This window comes from Schistocerca nitens, chromosome 10 (assembly GCF_023898315.1).
Source record: "Schistocerca nitens isolate TAMUIC-IGC-003100 chromosome 10, iqSchNite1.1, whole genome shotgun sequence".
NCBI classification, from domain to species: Eukaryota; Metazoa; Arthropoda; class Insecta; order Orthoptera; family Acrididae; genus Schistocerca; species Schistocerca nitens.
This window is the reverse complement of record NC_064623.1, coordinates 54381626-54403371: the sequence shown is the minus strand read 5'-3', so window position 1 is coordinate 54403371 and position 21746 is coordinate 54381626. Positions and strand designations below refer to the sequence as shown.

Here is a 21746-nt window from a genome sequence, read left to right as displayed (position 1 = left end):
CATAGTGCCCCCATACTCTATGTGTGTGTCTTATCAAATTGTCTATGTATTCTTCCGGGATGCAGACACACCAGGTGTTGGATTGTGTATTGCGCCTGTAGAAAAGAACATCGTTTGACACTGTGTAATATTGTTTCAATGTACTATTGTCATCTGCCTGCAGTTTTTGCATAACTTGTCTCCATCTATTGTCTTCCTTTTGTAGTTTGCTCATGTCTTTACACATCTTTCTGTAATATGGTTGAAATGTGCCGTCATGCATCAGAAAAACTCTAAAATCGGAAGTCTGTTCGATCAATTCATTGAACTCGCTCAAACCTTGTGGCAAGCGCGATAATGCGTCGGCAATTACATTCTGTTCACCCTTGATATAAACTATCTCGAAATCAAATTCCTGGAGGAATAAACACCAACGTGCAATCCGTTTGTGCAACAATTTGCATGTGAGTAAAAACGATAATGCTTGATGGTCACAAAACACTCGTGTATGCCTTCCCCAGAGATAGTACTGGAACTTGCGGAAAGCCCACACTACAGCTAACGCTTCAAGTTCAGTTGCCGAATAGGCTCTTTCACATTCCGTTAACGTTCTACTGGCAAAACTAATTATGTTTACTTTCTGTTCTCCATTGTCATTTACTAATTGGAACAGACAAGAGCCTAATCCCTGACATGAGGCGTCCGTGCTCAAACAAAAGTGGTAGTTCATGTTAGGATGCTTCAGAATGGGTGCGTTTATGAGTGCTTGCTTGATTTTTACGAAATCTTCCTCACATTTTTCTGTCCACAACCATGTGTGGTTTTTCCTTAAAAGGTTGAGTAGGGAATCACTATTCAGTAACTGTTTGGGCACGAATTTTCGAAAAAATGACGTGAGCCCCAGAAAAGCTTTCAATTGTTTACGTGTTTGTGGTGAGGGGAAATATTCTATGGCATCAAGCTTTTTCTGATCTGGTAAAATTCCACCTGGTGAAATAATGTGGCCTAAAAATTTTATTTGATCCCTTCCGAATTCGGACTTCTTAAAATTTGCTGTGACGTCATATTCTCGGAACTTTTGGAACACTTTGTGTACCAGTTCTACATGCTCTTGCCAGGTCTCCGTGGCTATCAAGAGATCGTCTACATACAACGTCACTTTGCTAATCAGTTCTGGACCCAATACTCTGTCTAAAGCCTCTATAAACACCCCAGCACTCACGTTGAGTCCAAATGGCAGTACTTGGAATTGATAGCTTCTGCCAGCATGAATGAACGCAGTATATTTTCTGCTATCAGTGTGTAGGGCTATTTGCCAATACGAAGCCTTCATGTCAACGGATGTTAAATACTTCATTCCATGAAATTTAAGCAATTGCTCATCTAAGTTCTCCGGCCTAGTGCGTATTGGTACGATGATCTTATTGATTTCCCTCGCATCAAGTACTAATCTGACTGATCCGTCAGGTTTGCTAACAGCTAGGATGGGACTGCAGTACGGTGAATGTGAAGATTCTATCACCTTCCACAGAACCATTCTATCTATTTCTTTGCGAACAGCTTCCTTCTTTGCCCATGGTATCGTATATGATTTATGGCAGTACGTTTTATGTGGGTAGACTTCCATTTTGTATTCGTAATTTTTGATTATTGTCGGCTGTTTTCTAAAAATGTCTCGGTATTCATAAATAAGATCTGCTAGTTCATTTTGTTGAGTCTCTGAAAGACAAGTGGATTTTCCTATCTTCTCGTGGGCGGCTTGTTCGTTAATTATTTCCGTGTCTAATTGTTCGGGGAAAGGAATATCTATCAATAACACTTGTGGGTGAACTAATTTTACTTCAGCTTGTTCCTGTACTTGGCCATTACGATCTATTGTTGACTTTACAAGATTGACCTTCACACTACGACTGCCCACTCGGAAATAGCAAAGTCCACTGCCTATGTCGATGTTTACTTTATGCTGCCGGAAAACTTCCATACCTAAAATACAATTGACGATTAATTTGTCAACGATTAAGAAGGTACAGTTTATCGTGACATCGCTAATGGTAACAGGTATTTGCGTCTGCCACTTGATACTTTTTGACTTGTTACCTACAGCTGTCAAGATTTTACATTTTTCCGTTGGCAACACTGGTACTTTTAATGCTTTCCAAACTTCTTTAAATAAACTGTTAGAAATAATATTCGTAGATGCGCCTGTATCTAAAATTACGTTGGTAATTATAGTTCCTATCTTTGCTGGTATTACAGCCTGCACGAGGTCACTTACCTTGTCCGGTGCTTTCACCTCTTCTTCACATAGATCATCTTCTACGGTAGCATCCTGATCATATCTTAAAAATAATTGTTCAAGATGTAATGTGTGCTTGTTTGTGCCCCCTGTTGTCAAATCGGTCGGCCGGTGGGAGCTCATTACGACCGATTGTTGTTTACCGGGGGAGACAACGGCGTTGCTTCATTACTGTCCGTTACCTCTACGAAGTGTACTGAGTGGTTATTCTGTCGCCAATTAGTTTCCGGACCGCTGCGTGCAACATTTTCTTGCGACCGGCCGTCGCTATTCCTCCTTGGTCTGTCATTCCTATTACTGTAACTATTGTAATTTTCATGTGTGTGCCGCCTTTCATCACGCGGGCCTGACCAATCATTCACGTGATTTCTATCATTTCCATACCGGCGTGGACCGTAATCTGTACTATACCTTCGGTCTTCCCGTCTCTGTGGCGCCGAATTCCTCCGATTTCCGTAATTCCAGGTTCCATTATTTGGCCTTGTCGCATACGGATGCCAACTGTGTGGGTTTTGTCCACTGCCATTAAAATGATATCCGTTACCGTTGTTTTGATTGGTTCCGGATTGTTCATTCCGATTACTTGTGCTCGTCTCTTCTTCGTATATTAGATCAATTGAGTCAAGCACGGAAAGAAAGTATTCAAGGTCGTTCTCCGGTATGGTTACCAATTTTTCGCGTAAGTTCGCGGGTAGTCTGTTTTTCAGAATTTTGAGAACATCTACGTGCGGTATTGGATTGTTCCAATAGCGCGTCTTATTCAAGTACTTTTCGAAATACTTTCTCAACCCGCCGTTTTTTAGGTTGAACGGTTGTGGGTTGAATACCTCACGTCGCAGTCTTTCTTGGACCCCAGCAGACCTATATTTCTCCAAGAAAGCCCGTTCAAATTGTTCGTAGGTGACGCACTGTTCAGCCACGTCTGTGGCCCACAAAAGTGCGTCGCCTTGTGTGAAGCCTACTACATATCTAATCTTCTGTGCCTCACTCCAGTTTCTTGGTAAGACATTTTTAAATGCTCTTACAAATACGACTGGATGAGTTTTTCTGGATTCTGTGGAGAAAACTGGAAACTGTCTATGTTTCAACAGGCTCTCATCGACTAGAATCGTCGAGATGCAAGGCGACACGCCTACTGCCTGTTGCAGCACCGCGTTTGGCGAATAGCCATTGTTTGCCTGTGCCGGTGCGTGCACATACGCCGGACTGGGCGCGTGATGTTCTGCGTTATTGACATCGTAATCTGGCACGGGCGAATAAGTGTCGCGCTGCCTATTGCTTGACGTAGGCAAGTCATTTGAAACATTCAGTCTACCCGCGATTTCCTTACGTATTCTGTCCTCGGCTACTTTGATTTCATTACCTAATTTTTCAAAAAGTTTTGTTTCCCGGTCAGTTATTGATTCATTTACATTACCGTTTTCTAAAGTTTCATTTATTTTGATAATGTCCGCGTTGATACGTCGAGTCTCCTGTTTCAGAAAACCGACTTCTTCGTTAACTTTATTAACCTGGTCAGGTATTTCTTCACATGCGGACTGTACTCTTGTTAAATTTAATTCAATAGCCTGTACGTTTTCATGTATTTCTTTTTGTACGGTTTGTGTTTGATTGTGTGTTTCTACTATTTCTGACAGTTCCTGTTCCTGTTTGTTTGTAAGATCTGAGAATTTCTTTTCTAGGTCATTCGCCAATACATTGTATACACTATTGACGGTTTTGATGACTTTGTCTTCGATCTTTTGATCGATTTCATTGGTGAGTTTATTTAAGCGTTGATCGAAATGTCTGTGCATGTTCGCCAGTTTTGTGTTCGTTGTGTTGTGGCTGATTTCCAGATTCGCCAGTTTTGTGTTCGCTGTGTTGTGACTGATCTTTAAATCAGATAATTGCTCGCTCACGTTTGACATCAGACTATATAATGCCTCAAGCGTAACTGACGAAGCTTGTATGTTTGTATTTATGTCATTATTTGTTGCCATTGTTTCTCTGCCACGGTCTGATTGAATCGAAACCGGGCTAGGTTCACTGATTTCACGCGAAATATTTTCATCTGATCTGGTAATCGATGCTTCATCGACTGTGCACAAGGTTTCATTTGCAAGTGGTTCGTTATTGTTAATCCCTGTGGAGTGCAATTGAATTGTATTTACTTCTACATTATGTTGTGCTGAAAAACTAATTGCGTCATCATTTACGTCACTATTGTCAGAATCGGTGACGTGTCCATGAACATTTGTCAAATTAAAATTCTCCGATTCCATTATGAAGATATTGTTTTTATCTGTACTTTACTGAATCTAAATCTTTAAACTCTCTCGCAGTTGAATTAATAAAAATATCTCGCGATTGTTATTTGTATCGCGTCGGAAATTTACAAGATGGCGCACTACGTCTTCTAATTCTGCGATTGTTGAACATAAAAAAGTAATTATCAAAGTGTAATTGTGTGTTGCCACAAACACTACCAGAACTTTAATGTCTAAAGGAAAAGGTGCTGCTTTAAGTGGAGCTAAGCCAGGTGCAGCCACTGCATGCGTTTGCGCTTTCCTACCTTAATTACGGCTGAGCTGCGTCACTCACGATTACGTTAGGTTTGTAAATCCTTGTCCTTGTTCCTTCTGGTTATTGTGCCATCCGTTTATACAGTTAATATTGTTTCACCATATTCGTCATTTTCCATGTGCGTCATGTAACAGAGAAACAGTAATTAGTATAAGTACATTTGTAGTACCACAATGAAGCACTTACTCTTTGTTCCACCAGCACTGTCCTGTCACGGTCGCCAGTGTGGCGAAATTAATAAAAAACAGTTTATATTTTAAGTTCCACGTCCTTCTTAATTTAATCAGAGTTCTCACCTTAGACGTAGAATTAGTCCTTCTGCCACAATATTAATGCATTAGTCGCCATCGATATCCTTCTCTTTGTTGACCGTGTGTACCATCATGAGTCAGCATCGGTTCACTTCACGAAGACGGTGGAAACCAAGCAATACTATGCTACGTTGCTTTAAATGATTTTCGTAATACTTCGATACTTCTCACTATTTTTTATTCCCAATAAGACTTGCTCTGCTCGTCGCACAAACCATAATTACTAACCCTTCCGCACACTCCAAAAATCACGTCCATCATCCACAAGGCAACCATCGAAGAAAAAAAATGTCCCTTAGCTCCTTGGAGTATCAAACAAAAGAGAGTCCAATGTGAACTTTAGAAAGATTACAATATACATGCCTCTCAATTTATCTTTGGCGCAGCTTTTAAGATATTGTATGTCTCTGCATATGGAACGTGTCATTACACGCCCTTTTTTGTCTTGGAGTGTATCTCATGCAGCTGTTGTTCGTCAACAGTATCTGTTCTTTCAAACCTACAAGTAATTATTGCAAGCCTATGCAGGCGTATGACGATAACAACATTGGTCTCGATTTGTCATTTCTCATTCTCCCTGTTGCTGTAATGTAAGTAATGTTGCGAGCATCAGGTGATACATTTAGTGAACTGTGACTTACGGATGTTGAAAGAGTGATGTATAGATGTCTGCAGCGGTCCAGGAAGCGTGCACGGGTAGCCGAAGTGGTTAAGCTGACCACTTGCCATAAGCAGGAAATCCAACTTCGAGTCCCAGTGCTGCACAAATTTTCGTATGTCACTATTGAGTAATATGGCAACGGCCTTGCCGCAGTGGCTACACCGGTTCCCGTGAGATCACCGAAGTTAAGCGCTGTCGGGCGTGGCCGGCGCTTGGATGGGTCACCATCCCGCCGCCATGTGCTGTTGCCATTTTTCGGGGTGCACTCAGCCTCGTGATGCCAATTGAGGAGCTACTCGACCGATTAGTAGCGGCTTCGGTCAAAGAATACCGTCCTAACGGTCGGGAGAGCGGTGTGCTGACCACACGCCCCTCCTTATCCGCATCCTCCTCGGAAGATGACACGGCGGCCGGACGGTCCCGGAAGGGCCACTTGTGGCCTAAAGACGGAGCTTTCTTTCTTTCTTTCTTTCACTATTGAGTAATAGATATATGACAAACATAGCTGATGTCAAAGAATACAAAGGCAACGATTTGATATTGAAGTAAAATTAAAGTAAATGGTTGTGAACAATTACCCCATCACAACCAAAGAAGTCGTTGGTGATGTCTGTACATCAACTTGCTCATGCCATAATTTTTTCTCGGATGTTTTGGGTACGCAACGTCTGACAGGAAAATTTGTCCCAGAATTACTGAATTCCGGTCAAAACCGCAGTGAATACAAGTTGGCCTGCAGTCGCTAGATTAAGCCAACAACGATGTAGAATTTATTAATCTTGTCATAACAAGAGATGGAGCATGTGTTTACGGTTATAACGTCGAAACTAAGGCCGTGTCCTACGTGAGCGACAGAAGCAGGCGACAGCGAGCGACTTACGGATACGCGACACTCCAGCATCAAGCAGCAGCATCGGGCGACAACCTTGGTGTCCTGTGTGCGAGCGACCATATCGCGCTACAAGATGGCTGCTTAGAGCCAACCAGCTGTTTCTATAAAACGCCATCCCTAACCTGTAGAATACTGTAGTAAGGCTACAGAATTAGGTTTACTTAAGAAAATAAAGCGAAAAGGAATGCTGTGCATGAAATTTGCAATGGGAGCAATCTCGATGGAGAATTTCATAAATATCAACTACGAAGATCACCAGACAAATTCTTCGAATACACCTGAATGAGCTGAGGAGCATTCGATTATCTCATAAATACATGAAATACGAATGTTTTTTTTTTACATGATCAAGAACTTTTAACAGCCAATAAATGCGGAGGAATGACTACTACATGACTAACTACGCTAAATACAAACAAGTACACAGATTGATTACATTTACCTGTTTCTCTCCCTTTGTTTGGCTATGAAAATTGGGACAAAACCTCATGGTGTAAGTTAGAGGGAGTCTCGTTTTGGCTTTGCTCAAGCGTTAACAAAAACGTATCGAGTGTTAATCATATGATACAATAGTTGTTTCTGAACGCTGTCATTCCCAAAATTCGTCGTTTCGATATCTTGAACCATTTATGAGATACGACGATTCCCGAAGCGCAGGAAAGATTCGGACGCGCCGCGAGTTACCCGTCCGGGGATATAACAACCAGTATCTCAAGAATGACAAGAGATATCATGCCGGTCTCAACTTTAAATACAATTTAGACATACTGGTTACATTTCATACGGAATAGTGTATAGCCTTAAATGAACTACACGGATAGTCTACGCAATGTGGTTTTACCTCTGCAAATTCTTAAAAATTTCGTGCAGCCATGTACTCAATTTCGTGGAGCACAGTAACTACGACGAATAACGAAAATAAATTCAGACCTTTATTGTTTAAACATATCAAGCTATAGGTTGCTGCGGAAGAATCAAATTTTTTCACAATATAGTTTTCTTAAAATCGGCTGTTAAGTAATTCATAGCTGCCGTCGCGTCCGCTCCACTGTTTTGCCGAGAAGACACGTGGCTGTCGCTCTGTGTCGTGCGTGCTGGAGCGACAACATTCAAACACGTTTGAATTCAAACGTCGCCATTTGCAGCGGGAGACAGGCAGCTACACAGATGTCGCCCACGTAGGACACTTCCCTAACTACACCTGCGGTTGTGTTTTGTCGCCTGAAGCTGTCGCGCACTGTCGCTCGCTTCTGTCGCTCACGTAGGACACGGCCTAAGACAATAACTTTATCTTTAAACTCTTCCATTTGGTCCGTGCTTGCGTAGAAAAACAACAATATGGGAACTGTGAATCCACCTTGACGCAAAAAGCTTTTAGTTATTTACACTCCTGGAAATTGAAATAAGAACACCGTGAATTCATTGTCCCAGGAAGGGGAAACTTTATTGACACATTCCTGGGGTCAGATACATCACATGATCACACTGACAGAACCACAGGCACATAGACACAGGCAACAGAGCATGCACAATGTCGGCACTAGTACAGTGTATATCCACCTATCGCAGCAATGCAGGCTGCTATTCTCCCATGGAGACGATCGTAGAGATGCTGGATGTAGTCCTGTGGAACGGCTTGCCATGCCATTTCCACCTGGCGCCTCAGTTGGACCAGCGTTCGTGCTGGACGTGCAGACCGCGTGAGACGACGCTTCATCCAGTCCCAAACATGCACAATGGGGGACAGATCCGGAGATCTTGCTGGCCAGGGTAGTTGACTTACACCTTCTAGAGCACGTTGGGTGGCACGGGATACATGCGGACGTGCATTGTCCTGTTGGAACAGCAAGTTCCCTTGCCGGTCTAGGAATGGTAGAACGATGGGTTCGATGACGGTTTGGATGTACCGTGCACTATTCAGTGTCCCCTCGACGATCACCAGTGGTGTACGGCCAGTGTAGGAGATCGCTCCCCACACCATGATGCCGGGTGTTGGCTCTGTGTGCCTCGGTCGTATGCAGTCCTGATTGTGGCGCTCACTTGCACGGCGCCAAACACGCATACGACCATCATTGGCACCAAGGCAGAAGCGACTCTCATCGCTGAAGACGACACGTCTCCATTCGTCCCTCCATTCACGCCTGTCGCGACACCACTGGAGGCGGGCTGCACGATGTTGGGGCGTGAGCGGAAGACGGCCTAACGGTGTGCGGGACCGTAGCCCAGCTTCATGGAGACGGTTGCGAATGGTCCTCGCCGATACCCCAGGAACAACAGTGTCCCTAATTTGCTGGGAAGTGGCGGTGCGGTACCCTACGGCACTGCGTAGGATCCTACGGTCTGGGCGTGCATCCGTGCGTCGCTGCGGTCCGGTCCCGGGTCGACGGGCACGTGCACCTTCCGCCGACCACTGGCGACAACATCGATGTACTGTGGAGATCTCACGCCCCACGTGTTGAGCAATTCGGCGGTACGTCCATCCGGCCTCCCGCATGCCCACTATACGCCCTCGCTCAAAGTCCGTCAACTGCACATACGGTTCACGTCCACGCTGTCGCGGCATGCTACCAGTGTTAAAGACTGCGATGGAGCTCCGTATGCCACGGCAAACTGGCTGACACTGACGGCGGCGGTGCACAAATGCTGCGCAGCTAGCGCCATTCGACGGCCAACACCGCGGTTCCTGGTGTGTCCGTTGTGCCGTGCGTGTGATCATTGCTTGTACAGCCCTCTCGCAGTGTCCGGAGCAAGTATGGTGGGTCTGACACACCGGTGTCAATGTGTTCTTTTTTCCATTTCCAGGAGTGTATTTACTTATTTATTTCCCAAACTAGTTTCAGCGACCAATGTCTCCATCATCAATGGGTTTTTTAAAACATGCAGAAAATGGTATGGTTATAAAGCATTATAACACATTATTACATTTGCACTGCTTGTTTTTTAAATATTGTATCTATGGATACTTTCATACTACCTTATTTATTGTATGTAACAACATGGGTATATGAATTGTTGTCGCTGTTTGCAGCACATTTTCAGTGCTTTTTCTGTTGCTGCATTTCTCCATATACATTATGCCATCTGCAAGATGACATGATGTATAGTATTTTCTGCATGTTATCGATTTAAGGGGGATAGGACGTCAAATGGGCTGACTTAGAGCAGGAGAGGCTCCACAGGACATTTTAATTTCCACTGTCTATACTTTTACAAACGAATTCACAAAACTTTGTCAGCATGACCAGGATGGATTCAGGATTCTCACTCATAGCAGTGGAAGTTCAAAAACATAACAAAATATTTTTTTACATGTGATATTTCATCATTTTTTCATTTACTATTGGCTACATTTGTTGCTATAGGTACACTTTTCTTCATTAGTAAGAGACATTCTTCGACGAATTTTGCACAGCATACAAACCATACTTACAGGTGCATGAAACTCTAGACTTTATTTAATTTATGAAAAAATGTTTAGAAAAAACTCAAATTTTATAGTTAATAGTCTCAATTTTTACCAAAGTTTTTAATATATTTTGGAAAAATCTAGAGTTTCATACATCTATAAGTATTATTTGTACGCTGTGCAAAATTCACCGAAGAATGTCTCAAACTTATGAAGAAAAATGTACCTGTAGCAACAAATGCAGCCAATAGTAAGTGAAAAAATGATGTAATTCCACACGCAAAAAAATGTATTTTGTTATGTTTTTGAACTTCTACGAGTGTGAATCCTGAATCCTTCCTGACAAAGTTTTAGGAATTTATTTGTAAAAGTATAGACAATGGAAATTAAAATGTCCTGTGGTGCCTCTCTTGCTCCAAGCCGGCCTGTTTGACGTCTTGCTCTCCTTAAAGACCCCACTGGCGATGGCTATATTTGTCGCTGAAACTAGTTTGGGGAATAAATAAGTAAATAAATAACTAAAAGTGTTTTGCATCGAGGCTGCTTCACAATTCCCACATTGTTGTCGAAAGTAAGGTTAAACGTCCCAGAACAAACGTTCTGGATCGCCAAGACCAAAGAAATTAGTTTTAGCGACGACGTCGAATCGTCAGTAAGAAGAACTGCTTTCGAGTTCAGTGCCGTTTACGTGAAGAAATCTGAAAAAATTCCCGCATTTGGGGCCAATCAATATTTACAGCATCTTCACCACGATAAATGCACATGCTCACACTTCGTTGCTTGTTCGCGAATGTTTGGCCAGCACAATACAGTAGTGATGCCCCAGCCTCTGTACTAGCCTGACGTGGCCCCATTTTACATTTTCCTTTTTCCAAAAATAATCGAGAAGTTTTTTGGAGGGTTATAAAAAGCACTGGTATAAGTGCATACTATCTAATGGGGACTATTTTCAAGGAGGTAACGTTGATGTAGAAAAGAAATAAAATATTAAAAAAATATTCCACCTCCTTTTTTTGCTCGACCCATTACACACTTATTCGACTAAGTTGCTAGTGATGCTTTGTGTAAGTTTCAGTTAGACGTAAAGCCATTGTTTTAAGGGAACCATTGCTACCTCCAGGTACTCCGAACACTTCAACGAGAGGTGCACTGTAGTTGGCTTTGGTTTGCGAGGCAAAGACCTGAAGCCAGAGACTGGGATCCAGAAGGGAGCCAGCTTCATGATGGAGCCCGGCCCCAACTGCAGGTTTCCTGGCATCGACGTAAGTATCACTTCATCTTCATACACCTGGGGTGTTGTCGAATTGCTATAACCCTTAGAATAACCTTCCTTTGTTCTTTGATTACGTTTCTCCACTCAAATTAATTACATACTTCATTTAATAACAAACACAACAAAATTGCTTTATGCAAAGAGCAAGCAAGAAAATATAAACGCAGAATTAATCAACGAAGAACCGTAGATATAAACGCCGAGGGCTTAAACAGACTAATCCAGAGGAAATGAAGTTTAAATTTTAAAAAAATATTACGTATAACATTTACGGAACTAATTATAAATGGAAGCTCATGAAATTAAATCATTCCAACAGTGCACTCAAGGAATGATTCTCGTTACCTTAATACACTGAAGAGCCAAAGAAACTGGAACGCCTGCCGGGTATCGTGTAGGGTTCCCGCTAGAACACAGAAGTGCGCGACGTGGCATAGACTCGACTAATGTCTGAAGTAGTGCTGGAGGGAACTGACACCATTAATCCTGCAGGGCTGTCCATACATCCGTAAGAGTACGAGGGCAGGAGATCTCTTCTGAACAGGACGATGCAAGGCATCCCAGATATGCTCAATAGTGTCCATATCTGGGGAGTTTGGTGGCCAGCGGAAGTGTTCAAATTCAGAAGAGCGTTCCTGGAGCCATTCTGTAGCAGCTCTGGACGTGTGGGGTGTCGCATTGTCCTGCTGGAATTGCCAAAGTACGTCGTAATGCACAATGGACATGGATGGATGCAGGTGGTGAGACAGGATGCTTACATACGTGTCACCTGTCAGAGTCGTATCTAGACATATGAGGGGTCACATATCACTCCAGCTGCACGAGTCCCACATCATTGTAGAGCCTCCACCGGATTGAACAGTCCCCTGCTGACTTGCAGGGTCCATGGATTCATGAGGTTGTCTCCATAACAGTACACGTCCATCCGCTCCATACAATTTCAAACGAGACTTGTCCGACCAGGTGAAGTGTTTCCACTCATCAACAAAGCAATGTCGGTGTTGACGGGCCCAGGCGAGGCGTAAAGCTTTGTGTCGTGCAGTCATCAAGAATGCTCGAGTGGACCTTCGGCTCCGAAAGCCCATATCGATTATGTCTCGTTGAACGGTTTGTACGTTAACACTTGTTGATGGCCCAGCATTGAAATCTGCAGCAATTTGTGGAAGGTTTACACGTCTGTCACGTTGAACGATTCTCTTCAGTCGTCGTTGGTCCCGTTCTTGCAGGATCATTTTCCGGCCGCAGAGATGGTGGAGATTTGATGTCTTACCGGATTCCTAATATTCACAGTACGGGAAAATTCGCACTTCATTGCTACCTCGGAGATGCTGGGTCCCATCGCTCGTGCGCCGACTATAATACCACGTTCAGACTCAATTAAATCTATAGCAGCCGTAACCGATCCAACAACTGCTGAGACACTTGTTGTCTTATATAGGCGTTGCCGACTCCAGCGCCGTATTCTGCCTGTTTACATATCTCTGTATTTGAATACGCAAGCCTATACCAGTTTCTCTGGCGCTTCACTGTATTAAACACCCTTTAAAAGATTATCCATCTGAGCTTGGGACTGTATATGACTTTTAACCAACAAATAGATATACACTACTGGCCATTAAAATTGCTACATCGCGAAGATGACGTGCTACAGGCGCGAAATTTAACCGACAGGAAGAAGATGCTGTGATACGCACATGATTGGCTTTTCAGAGCATTCACACAAGGCTGGCGCCGGTGGCGACACCTACAACGTGCTGACATGAAAAAAGTTTCCGACCGATTTATCATACACAAACAGCAGTTGACCGGCGTTGCCTGGTGAAACGTTGTTGTGATGCCTCCTGTAAGGAGGAGAAATGCATACCATCACGTTTCTGGTTTTGATAAAGGTGGGATTGTGGCCTATCGCGATTGCGGTTTATCGTATCGCGGCATTGCTGTTCGTGTTGGTCGAGATCCAATGACTGATAGCAGAATATGGAATCGGTGGGTTCAGGAGAGTAATAGGGAACGCCTTGCTGGATCCCAACGGCCTCGTATCACTAGCAGTCGAGATGACAGGCGTCTTATCCGCATGGCTGTAACGGAGCGTGCAGCCACGTCTCGATCATTGAGTCAACAGATAGGGACGTTTTCAAGACAACAACCATCTGCACGAACAGTTCGACGACGTTTGCAGCAGCATGGACTATCAGCTCGGAGACCATGGCTGCGGTTACCCTTGACGCTGCATCACAGACACGAGTGCCTGCGATGGTGTACTCAACGACGAACCTGGGTGCACGAATGGCAAAACGTCATTTTTTCGGATCAACCCAGCTTCTGCGTACAGCATCATGATGGTCGCATCCGTGTTTGGTGACATCGCGGTGAACGCACATTGGAAGCGTGTATTCGTCATCGCCATTCTGGCGTATCACCCGGTGTGATGGTATGGGGTACCATTGGTTACACGTCTCGGTCACCTCTTGTTCGCATTGACGGCACTTTAAACAGTGGACGCTACATTTCATATGTGTTACGACCTGTGGCTCTACCCTTCATGCGATCCCTGCGAAACCCTACATTTCAGCAGGATAATGCACGACCTCATGTTGCAGTTCCTGTACGGGCCTTTCTGGATACAGAAAATGTTCGACTGCTGGCCTGGCCAGCACATTCTCCAGATCTCTCACAAATTGAAAACGTCTGGTCAATGGTGGCCGAGTCACTGCCTCGTCACAATACGCCAGTCACTACTCTTGATGAACTGTGGTATCGTGTTGAAGCTGCATGGGCAGCTGTACCTGTACACGCTATTCAAGCTTTGTTTGACTCAATGCCCAGAGGCGGTTGTTCTTGGTACTGATTTCTCAGGATCTATGCACCCAAATTTCGTGAAAATGTAATCACATGTCAGTCCTAGTATAATATATTTGTCCAATGAATACCCGTTTATCATCTGCATTTGTTCTTGGTGTAGCAATTCTAATGGTCAGTAGTGTATAATTAACATCACTATAACATGACAAAAATATAGATTGTCCAAAGGTGTAGAGATTAGCATGAAATGAAAAAAAGAATGATTTATCTGTAAAGCAAATAAAACTTTAAACCAAGCTGGCAAGTACAGCAATTAAAATTGGGAAGCTTGAGGGTCTTCCAGCACCAGTACGTCTCGCAGTGCTTGTCGCACTAATATCATTAACACCGCTGGATGAGAGGTCCATCTGTTTCCCAGTTCCTGATCATCGCTCTAAGCGCTTCCAGGTGTCAAGGGCCTAGCTGTCCAGTGGGGCCAACTACACGACTTCTGACAGAATGGAACGTCCCGGCGGATCATCGCGTGTCCTCGTCACCTGGGGCGGGATCGAGGAGGCTCTAACCATGCGGGGGCACGTTGTGTCACTACGGCTTCGCCTGCAGACTGCCAGTCAGCAGCCCGCAAGATATCATCTGCATTGCTGGTGTAGTTATCTAGGCAACCAGCCAGCTGATCTGGCAACGGCAGTCAGTGGAATTCCGTTGTCTCACTGACGTGAGGCGTGAGCTGGGCGTGATGAGAAAACACAGAACTGCAAACTTGAATGAATAAATGTCAAGTTGCTAACCATGTTTTTATTGGTGCCGAAAGATGCTCCACAGGCTCCACTACGCCATCCTGACAATGCAGAGGTGTGTCTTCTTGGTATCTCTACAAATCTGATGTGCTATGGACAGTTGGAAGTGGTAGGAGAGGGAGGGTAGTGTGCAGTGCAAGGAAAGGAGTAGATGAGGAACTGGTCTGCGAGTTGCATTTTACAGCAGAATGCTAGGTGGTGTATGCCTAGGGTGTTACACAGTGAAACTAAGTTTTTTTTAAGTTGTTAGTGAATTTGTTCGGTATTTCGGAGGAAAGGCCAGCTGGGGATGACTGCACAGTTTTCGAACAGATTAGAAAACACCTATTTGATGAAAACGTTGTTGCGATTCTTCAACAAGAATTGGACCATCTGAAGAGCGTGTTACGGAGGAATGGTTACAAGGAAGGGCAAATTCGGAAGGCTCTACATCCCACACCGATGAATCTCAGGAGGCGGCGGCCTTGGCTATTATTCCGATTTGTGGGGCCTTATCCGGAAAATTTTGACGCATTTTACGTAAACACCAAGTGAAAACCATCTTCCGTCCTCCAAGCAAAACCAAGAGCCTTCTTGGTAGTGTCAAGGACAACCTTGGTCTACGTAAATCAGGGGTTTATCAGATACCTTGCCAATGCGGTAGTGTATACATTGAGCAGACCATTCGTACCATTGAGGCACACTAGACTGCAACAGTCCAGTAAGTCGGCAATTGCTGAGCATAGCCTGTCGGAACTCCACAGCATGGATTATGACCAAACCAAAGTCCTGACACAGACTTCCAAATACTGGGACCGTGTCATCAAAGAAGCCATAGAGATTAGGGTAAGGCAGCCACAACTAAATCGCGACAGCGGTTACATCCTTAGCAAGGCGTGGGAATCCGCGATTACCCGGATTAAGAAGAAAAAGTATATTTCCGAGAGCGGTGCCGGCAGACCCTCCTGAACGAGAAGACCTAGGACGCAGCGCCCAGACGGCGGGAGAACGGACGCTGTAACTGGACCGCGCGCGGGGCGCGGACCGCACCGACTCATAAGAAGCGCCCACCGCCGGTCAGTACATCACCGCACCTGATGATGGCAACGTGGTCGACTGCCGAAATATTGTGTCCTATGCACGCTCATACCAGGCTGTTCACCCATTTATTTCGTCAAAACGTTGTTGTTGAAGAGGTTTTTTTTTTTCATCAGTCTTCCGATTGGTTTGTTTTGTCCCTCCGCGAATTACCCTCCTGTACCAGCCTCTTCATCACAGAGCAGCACTTGCAACCTACGTCCTTAATTATTTGCTGGATGTATTCCAATCTCTGTCTTCCTCTACAGTTTTTGTCCTCTACAGCTCCCTCTAGTCCCATAAAAGTCATTCCCCTATGTCTTAACAGATGTCCTATCATCCTGTCCCTTTTCCTTATCAGTGTTTTCCACGTATTCCTTTCCTCTCCGATTCTCCGCAGAACTTCCTTATACCTTACCTTATCAGTCCACGTAATTTTCAACATCTGTCTGTAGCACCACATCTCAAATGCTTCGATTCTCTTCTGTTCCGGTTTTCCCATAGTCCATGTTTCAATACCATACAATGCTGTACTCCAGACGTACATTCCCAGAAATACTTTCCTAAATTTAAGGCCGATGTTTGGTACCGTATCAGTAGACTTCTCTTGGCAAGGAATGCTGTTTTTGTCATTGCTAGTCTGCTTTTGATGTCCTTCTTGCTCCGTCCTTCATTGGTTATTTTGCTCCCTAAGTAGCAGAATTCCTTAACTTTATCTACTTCGTGGTCATCAGTCCTAAGGTTATATTTCTCGATGTTCTCATTTCTATTACTTCTCATTACCTTCGACTTTCTTCAATTAACTCCCAATCCATACTCTCTATTCATTACTCTGTTCATTCTGTTCAGCAGATCATGTAATTCTTCTTCACTTTCACTCAGGATAGCAATGTCATCAGCGAATCGTATCACTGATAGCGTTTCACCTTGAATTTTACTTCCACTTCTGAACCTTTCTTTCAGTTCCATCATTGCTACCTCGATGTACAGATTGAACACTAGGGGCGAAAGACTACATCCTAGTCTTACACCCTTTTTAATCCGAGCGCTTCGTTCTTGATCGTCCATTCTTATTATTCCCTCTTCGCTGTTGTACATATTAAATATGATCCGTCTCTTCCTATAGCTTAGCCTACATTTCTCAGAATTTCGAACGTCGTGCACTATTTTACATTGTCGAACGCTTTTTCCAGGTCGACAAATCCTATGAATGTGTCTTGATTGTTCTTCTAACTTGCTTCCATTATTAACAGCAACGTCAGAATTGCCTCTCTCGTGCGTTTACCTTTCCTAAAGCCAAACTGATAGTCATCTAGCGCCTCCTCCATTTTCTTCTCCATTCTTCTGTATATTATTCTTGTAAACAACTTGGATGCATAAGCTGTTAAGCTGATTGTGCGGTAATTCTTGCACTTGTCAGCTCTTGCCGTCTTCGGAATTGTGTGGATGACGCTTTTCCGAACGTCAGATCGTATGTCACCAGACTCATACATTCTACACACCAACGAGGATAGTCGTTTCGTCGCCACTTCCCCCAATGATTTTAGAAATTCTGATGGAATGTTATCTATCCCTTCTGCCTTATTTGATCTTAAGTCCTCCAACGCTCTTTTAAATTCTTCTAAATCAAAAAAATGGCTCTGAACACTATGGGACTTAACATCTATGGTCATCAGTCCCCCAGAACTTAGAACTACTTAAACCTAACTAACCTAAGGACATCACACAACACCCAGCCATCACGAGGCAGAGAAAATCCCTGACCCCGCCGGGAATCGAACCCGGGAACCCGGGCGCAGGAAGCGAGAACGCTACCGCACGACCACGAACTGTGGGCCCTCTTCTAAATCGACTCCCGTTTTTTCTTCTATCACATAGACAAATCTTCCCCCTCATAGAGTCTTTCAATGTATTCTTTCCACCTATCCGCTCTCTCCTCTACATTTAACAGTGGAATTCCCGTTGCACTCGTAATTTTATCACCCTTGCTTTTGATGTCACCGAAGGTTGTTTTGACTTTCCTGTATGCTGAGTCCGTTCTTACGATAATCATTTCTTTTTCGTTGCCTTCACATTTTTCCTGTAGCCATTTCGTCTTAGCTTCCGTGCACTCCCTATTTATTTCATTCCTCAGCGACTTGTACTTCTCTATTCCTGAGTTTCCCGGAACATTATTAAACTTCCTCCTTTCTTCGATCAATTGAGGTATTTATTCTATTACCAATGGTTTCTTCGCATTTACCTTCTTTGTACCTATGTTTTCCTTTCCAACTTCTGTGATTGCACTTTTTAGAGATGTCCATTCCTCTCCAACTGAACTGTCTCCTGAGCTATTCCTTATTGCTGTAACTATAGCCTTGGAGAACTTCAACCGTATCTCGTCATTCCTTAGTACTTCAGTATCTCACTTCTTTGCGTACTGATTTTTCCTGACTAACGTCTTAAACTTCGGCCTACTCTTCATCACTACTATATTGTGTTCTGAATCTATATCTGCTCCTGGGTATGTGTTACAATCCAGTATCTGATTTCGAAATCTCTGTCTGACCATGATGTAATCTAACTGAAATCTTCCAGTATCACCCGGCCTTCTGCAAGTATACCTCCTCCACTTGTGATTCTTGAACAGAATATTCGCTATTACTAGCAGAAATTTATTGCAGAACTCAATTAGTCTTTCTCCTCTCTCTCATTCCTATCACCAAACCTATATTTACCTGTAACCCTTTCTTCTACTCCTTCCCGTAAATGACTATTAGATTTTCACTTTCCATTACGTACTGAATTACCAGTCAAATATCCACAGATACTTTCCATAGGTCTTCATCTTACGCTTGCGACATCGGCATGTGTACCTGAATTATCGTTGTCGAAAATATCCAAATTTCAGTTCGCAGGAGAGCTTCTGCGAAGTTTGGAAGGTAGGAGACGAGGTACTGGCGGAAGTGAAGCTGTGAGTGCGGGGCGTGAGTCGTGTTTGGGTAGCTCAGTTGGTAGAGCACCTGCCCGTGAAAGGCAAAGGCCCCGAGTTCGAGAGGCGCTACAGTCTGGAACCGCGCGACCGCTACGGTCGCAGGTTCGAACCCTGCCTCGGGCATGGATGTGTGTGATGTCCTTAGGTTAGTTAGGCTTAAGTAGTTCTAAGTTCTAGGGGACTGATGACGTCAGCAGCTAAGTCCCATAGTGCTCAGAGCCATTTGCACCATTTGAACCCGAGTTCGAGTCTCGGTCCGGCACACAGTTTTAATCTGCCAGGAAGCTTCAACTATGTATTATTCTTTATAGCCTCAGTAAGTAAGGGTTGAGTATGAACCAGTTGGTCCGAAACTAGTCGCCAAACATATGTACTGCAAATGTGACAGATTTGTTAATAAACACTCCATGAATAAATATAAATTTGTACTTGTAGATGTGCAGTACAGCACAAGTAGCGTCACACTACTTGTTGACAGATTAACGGCCTGTGCACTTTCGACGTCGCCACGAAGTCCGTGTGCCGCGGCGACTCTGGAGGACCCGTCTTCTGCAAGGGCGAACAAATCCAGATGGGCCTCGTAGTGGGCGCCAAGTACAAGAACTGCTGTTTTGAGTGGTGCGGCGCGCCCGTCTGGAAGAACGTGCACATGTTCGTGGGCTACTACCGGGACTGGATCGAGGACGCCATCACACCAGGAGCGCGGGGGCGCGCGAGCTTCCGTGGCAGCCGGCCCGCGGGCACCCCGCTGCTGGTCTCCCTCACTGGTCTGGCGGCCTGGCCTGTCTCTCCAGCTGCTCAGTAAAAGCCCCTCTGCTACATTAATGAGATGTTCCTTTACTACTCCCGAGGGTCGGCCTAAGTACGGACTCCACTGTCAAGAAAGTAGAAAAACGAAATTTTTAAGTGCTGTTTAGAGTAGACTGTACCTCAGGGTTCTATTTTAGGTCTACTGTTTTTCTTTACATAGAAGGTGGTCCACTGATAGTGACCGGGCCAAATATCTCACGCAATAAGCATCAAACGAAAAAACTACAAAGAACGAAACTCGTCTACCTTGAAGGGGGAAACCAGATGGCGCTATCGTTGGCCCACTAGATGGCGCTACCATTGGTCAAACGCATTCCACTGCGTCTTTTTAAACAGGAACCCCCAATTTCTTATTACATATTCTTGTAGTGCGTAAAGAAATATGAATGTTTCAGTTGGACCACTTTTTTCGCTTTGTGATAGATGGCGCTGTAATAGTCACAAACGTATAAGTACGTGGTATCACGTAACATTCCGCCAGTGCGGACGGTATTTCCTTCGTGGTACATTACCCGTGTTAAAATGGACCGTTTACCAATTGTGGAAAAGGTCGATATCGTGTTGATGTATGGCTATTGTGATCAAAATGCCCAACGGCCGAGTGCTATGTATGCTGCTCGGTATCCTGGACGACATGATCCAAGTATCTGGACCGTTCGCCGGATATTTACGTTATTTAAGGAAACAGCAAGTGTTCAGCCACATGTGAAATGTCAACCACGACCTGCAACAAATGATGATGCCCAAGTAGGTGTTTTAGCTGCTATCGCGGCTAATCCGCACACCAGTAGCACACAAATTGCGCGAGAATCGGGAATCTCAAAAACGTTGGTTTTTGAGAATGCTACATCAACATCGATTACACCCTTACCATATTTCTATGCACCAGGAATTGCATGGCGACGACTTTGAACGTCGTGTACAGTTCTGCCACTGGGCACAAAAGAAATTACGGGACGACGACAGATTTTTTGCAATGGTTCTATTTAGCGACGAAGCGTCATTCACAAACAGCGGTAACGTAAACCGGCATAATATGCGCTATAGGGCAACGGAAAATCCACGATGGCTGCGAGAACTGGAACATCAGCGACCTTGGCGGGTTAATGTATGGTGCCCCATTATGGGAGGAAGGATAATTGGCCCCCATTTTATCGATGGCAATCTAAATGGTGCAATGTATGCTGATTTCCTACGTAGTGTTCTACCGATGTTACTACAAGATGTTTCACTGCATGACAGAATGGCGATGTACTTCCAATATGATGGATGTCCGGCACGTAGCTCGCGGGCGGTTGAAGCGGTATTGAATAGCATATTTCATGACAGGTGGATTGGTCGTCGAAGCACCATACCATGGCCAACACGTTCACCGGATCTGACATCCCCGGATTTCTTTCTGTGGGGAAAGTTGAAGGATATTTGCTATCGTGATCCACGCCTGACAACATGCGTCAGCGCATTGTCAATGCATGTGCGAACATTACGGAAGGCGAACTACTCGCTGTTGAGAGGCATGTCGTTACACGTATTGCCAAATGCATTGAAGTTGACGGACCTCATTTTGAGCATTTATTGCATTACTGTGGTATTTACAGGTAATCACGCTGTAACAGCATGCGTTCTCAGAAATGATAAGTTCACAAAGATACATGTATGACATTGGAACAACCGAAATAAAATGTTCAAACGTACCTACGTTCTGCATTTTAATTTAAAAAACCTACCTGTTACCAACTGTTTGTCTAAAATTGTGAGCCGTGTTTGTGACTATTACAGCGCCATCTATCACAAAGCGAAGAAAGTGGTCCAACTGAAACATTCATATTTCCTAACGTAGAACATGAATATGTAGTAAAAAATGGGGGTTCCTATGGCAGCGCCATCTAGCGAGCCAACCATAGCGCCATCTGGCTTCCCACGT

The 21746-nt window shown here is 44.2% G+C and overlaps 1 protein-coding gene across 1 annotated transcript in view; it reads left to right on the top strand.

Moving 5' to 3' along the window:
• Positions 1-19817, top strand: part of LOC126209857 (serine protease ami-like) — a 70890-nt gene extending 51073 nt beyond the window's left edge. The window contains exons 3-4 of the mRNA XM_049938984.1: positions 11231-11372; positions 19491-19817. Of these exons, the coding sequence (XP_049794941.1) occupies positions 11231-11372; positions 19491-19817 (469 nt within the window). The remainder of the gene's footprint in view (positions 1-11230; positions 11373-19490) is intronic.
• Positions 19818-21746: the final 1929 nt, after the last annotated feature.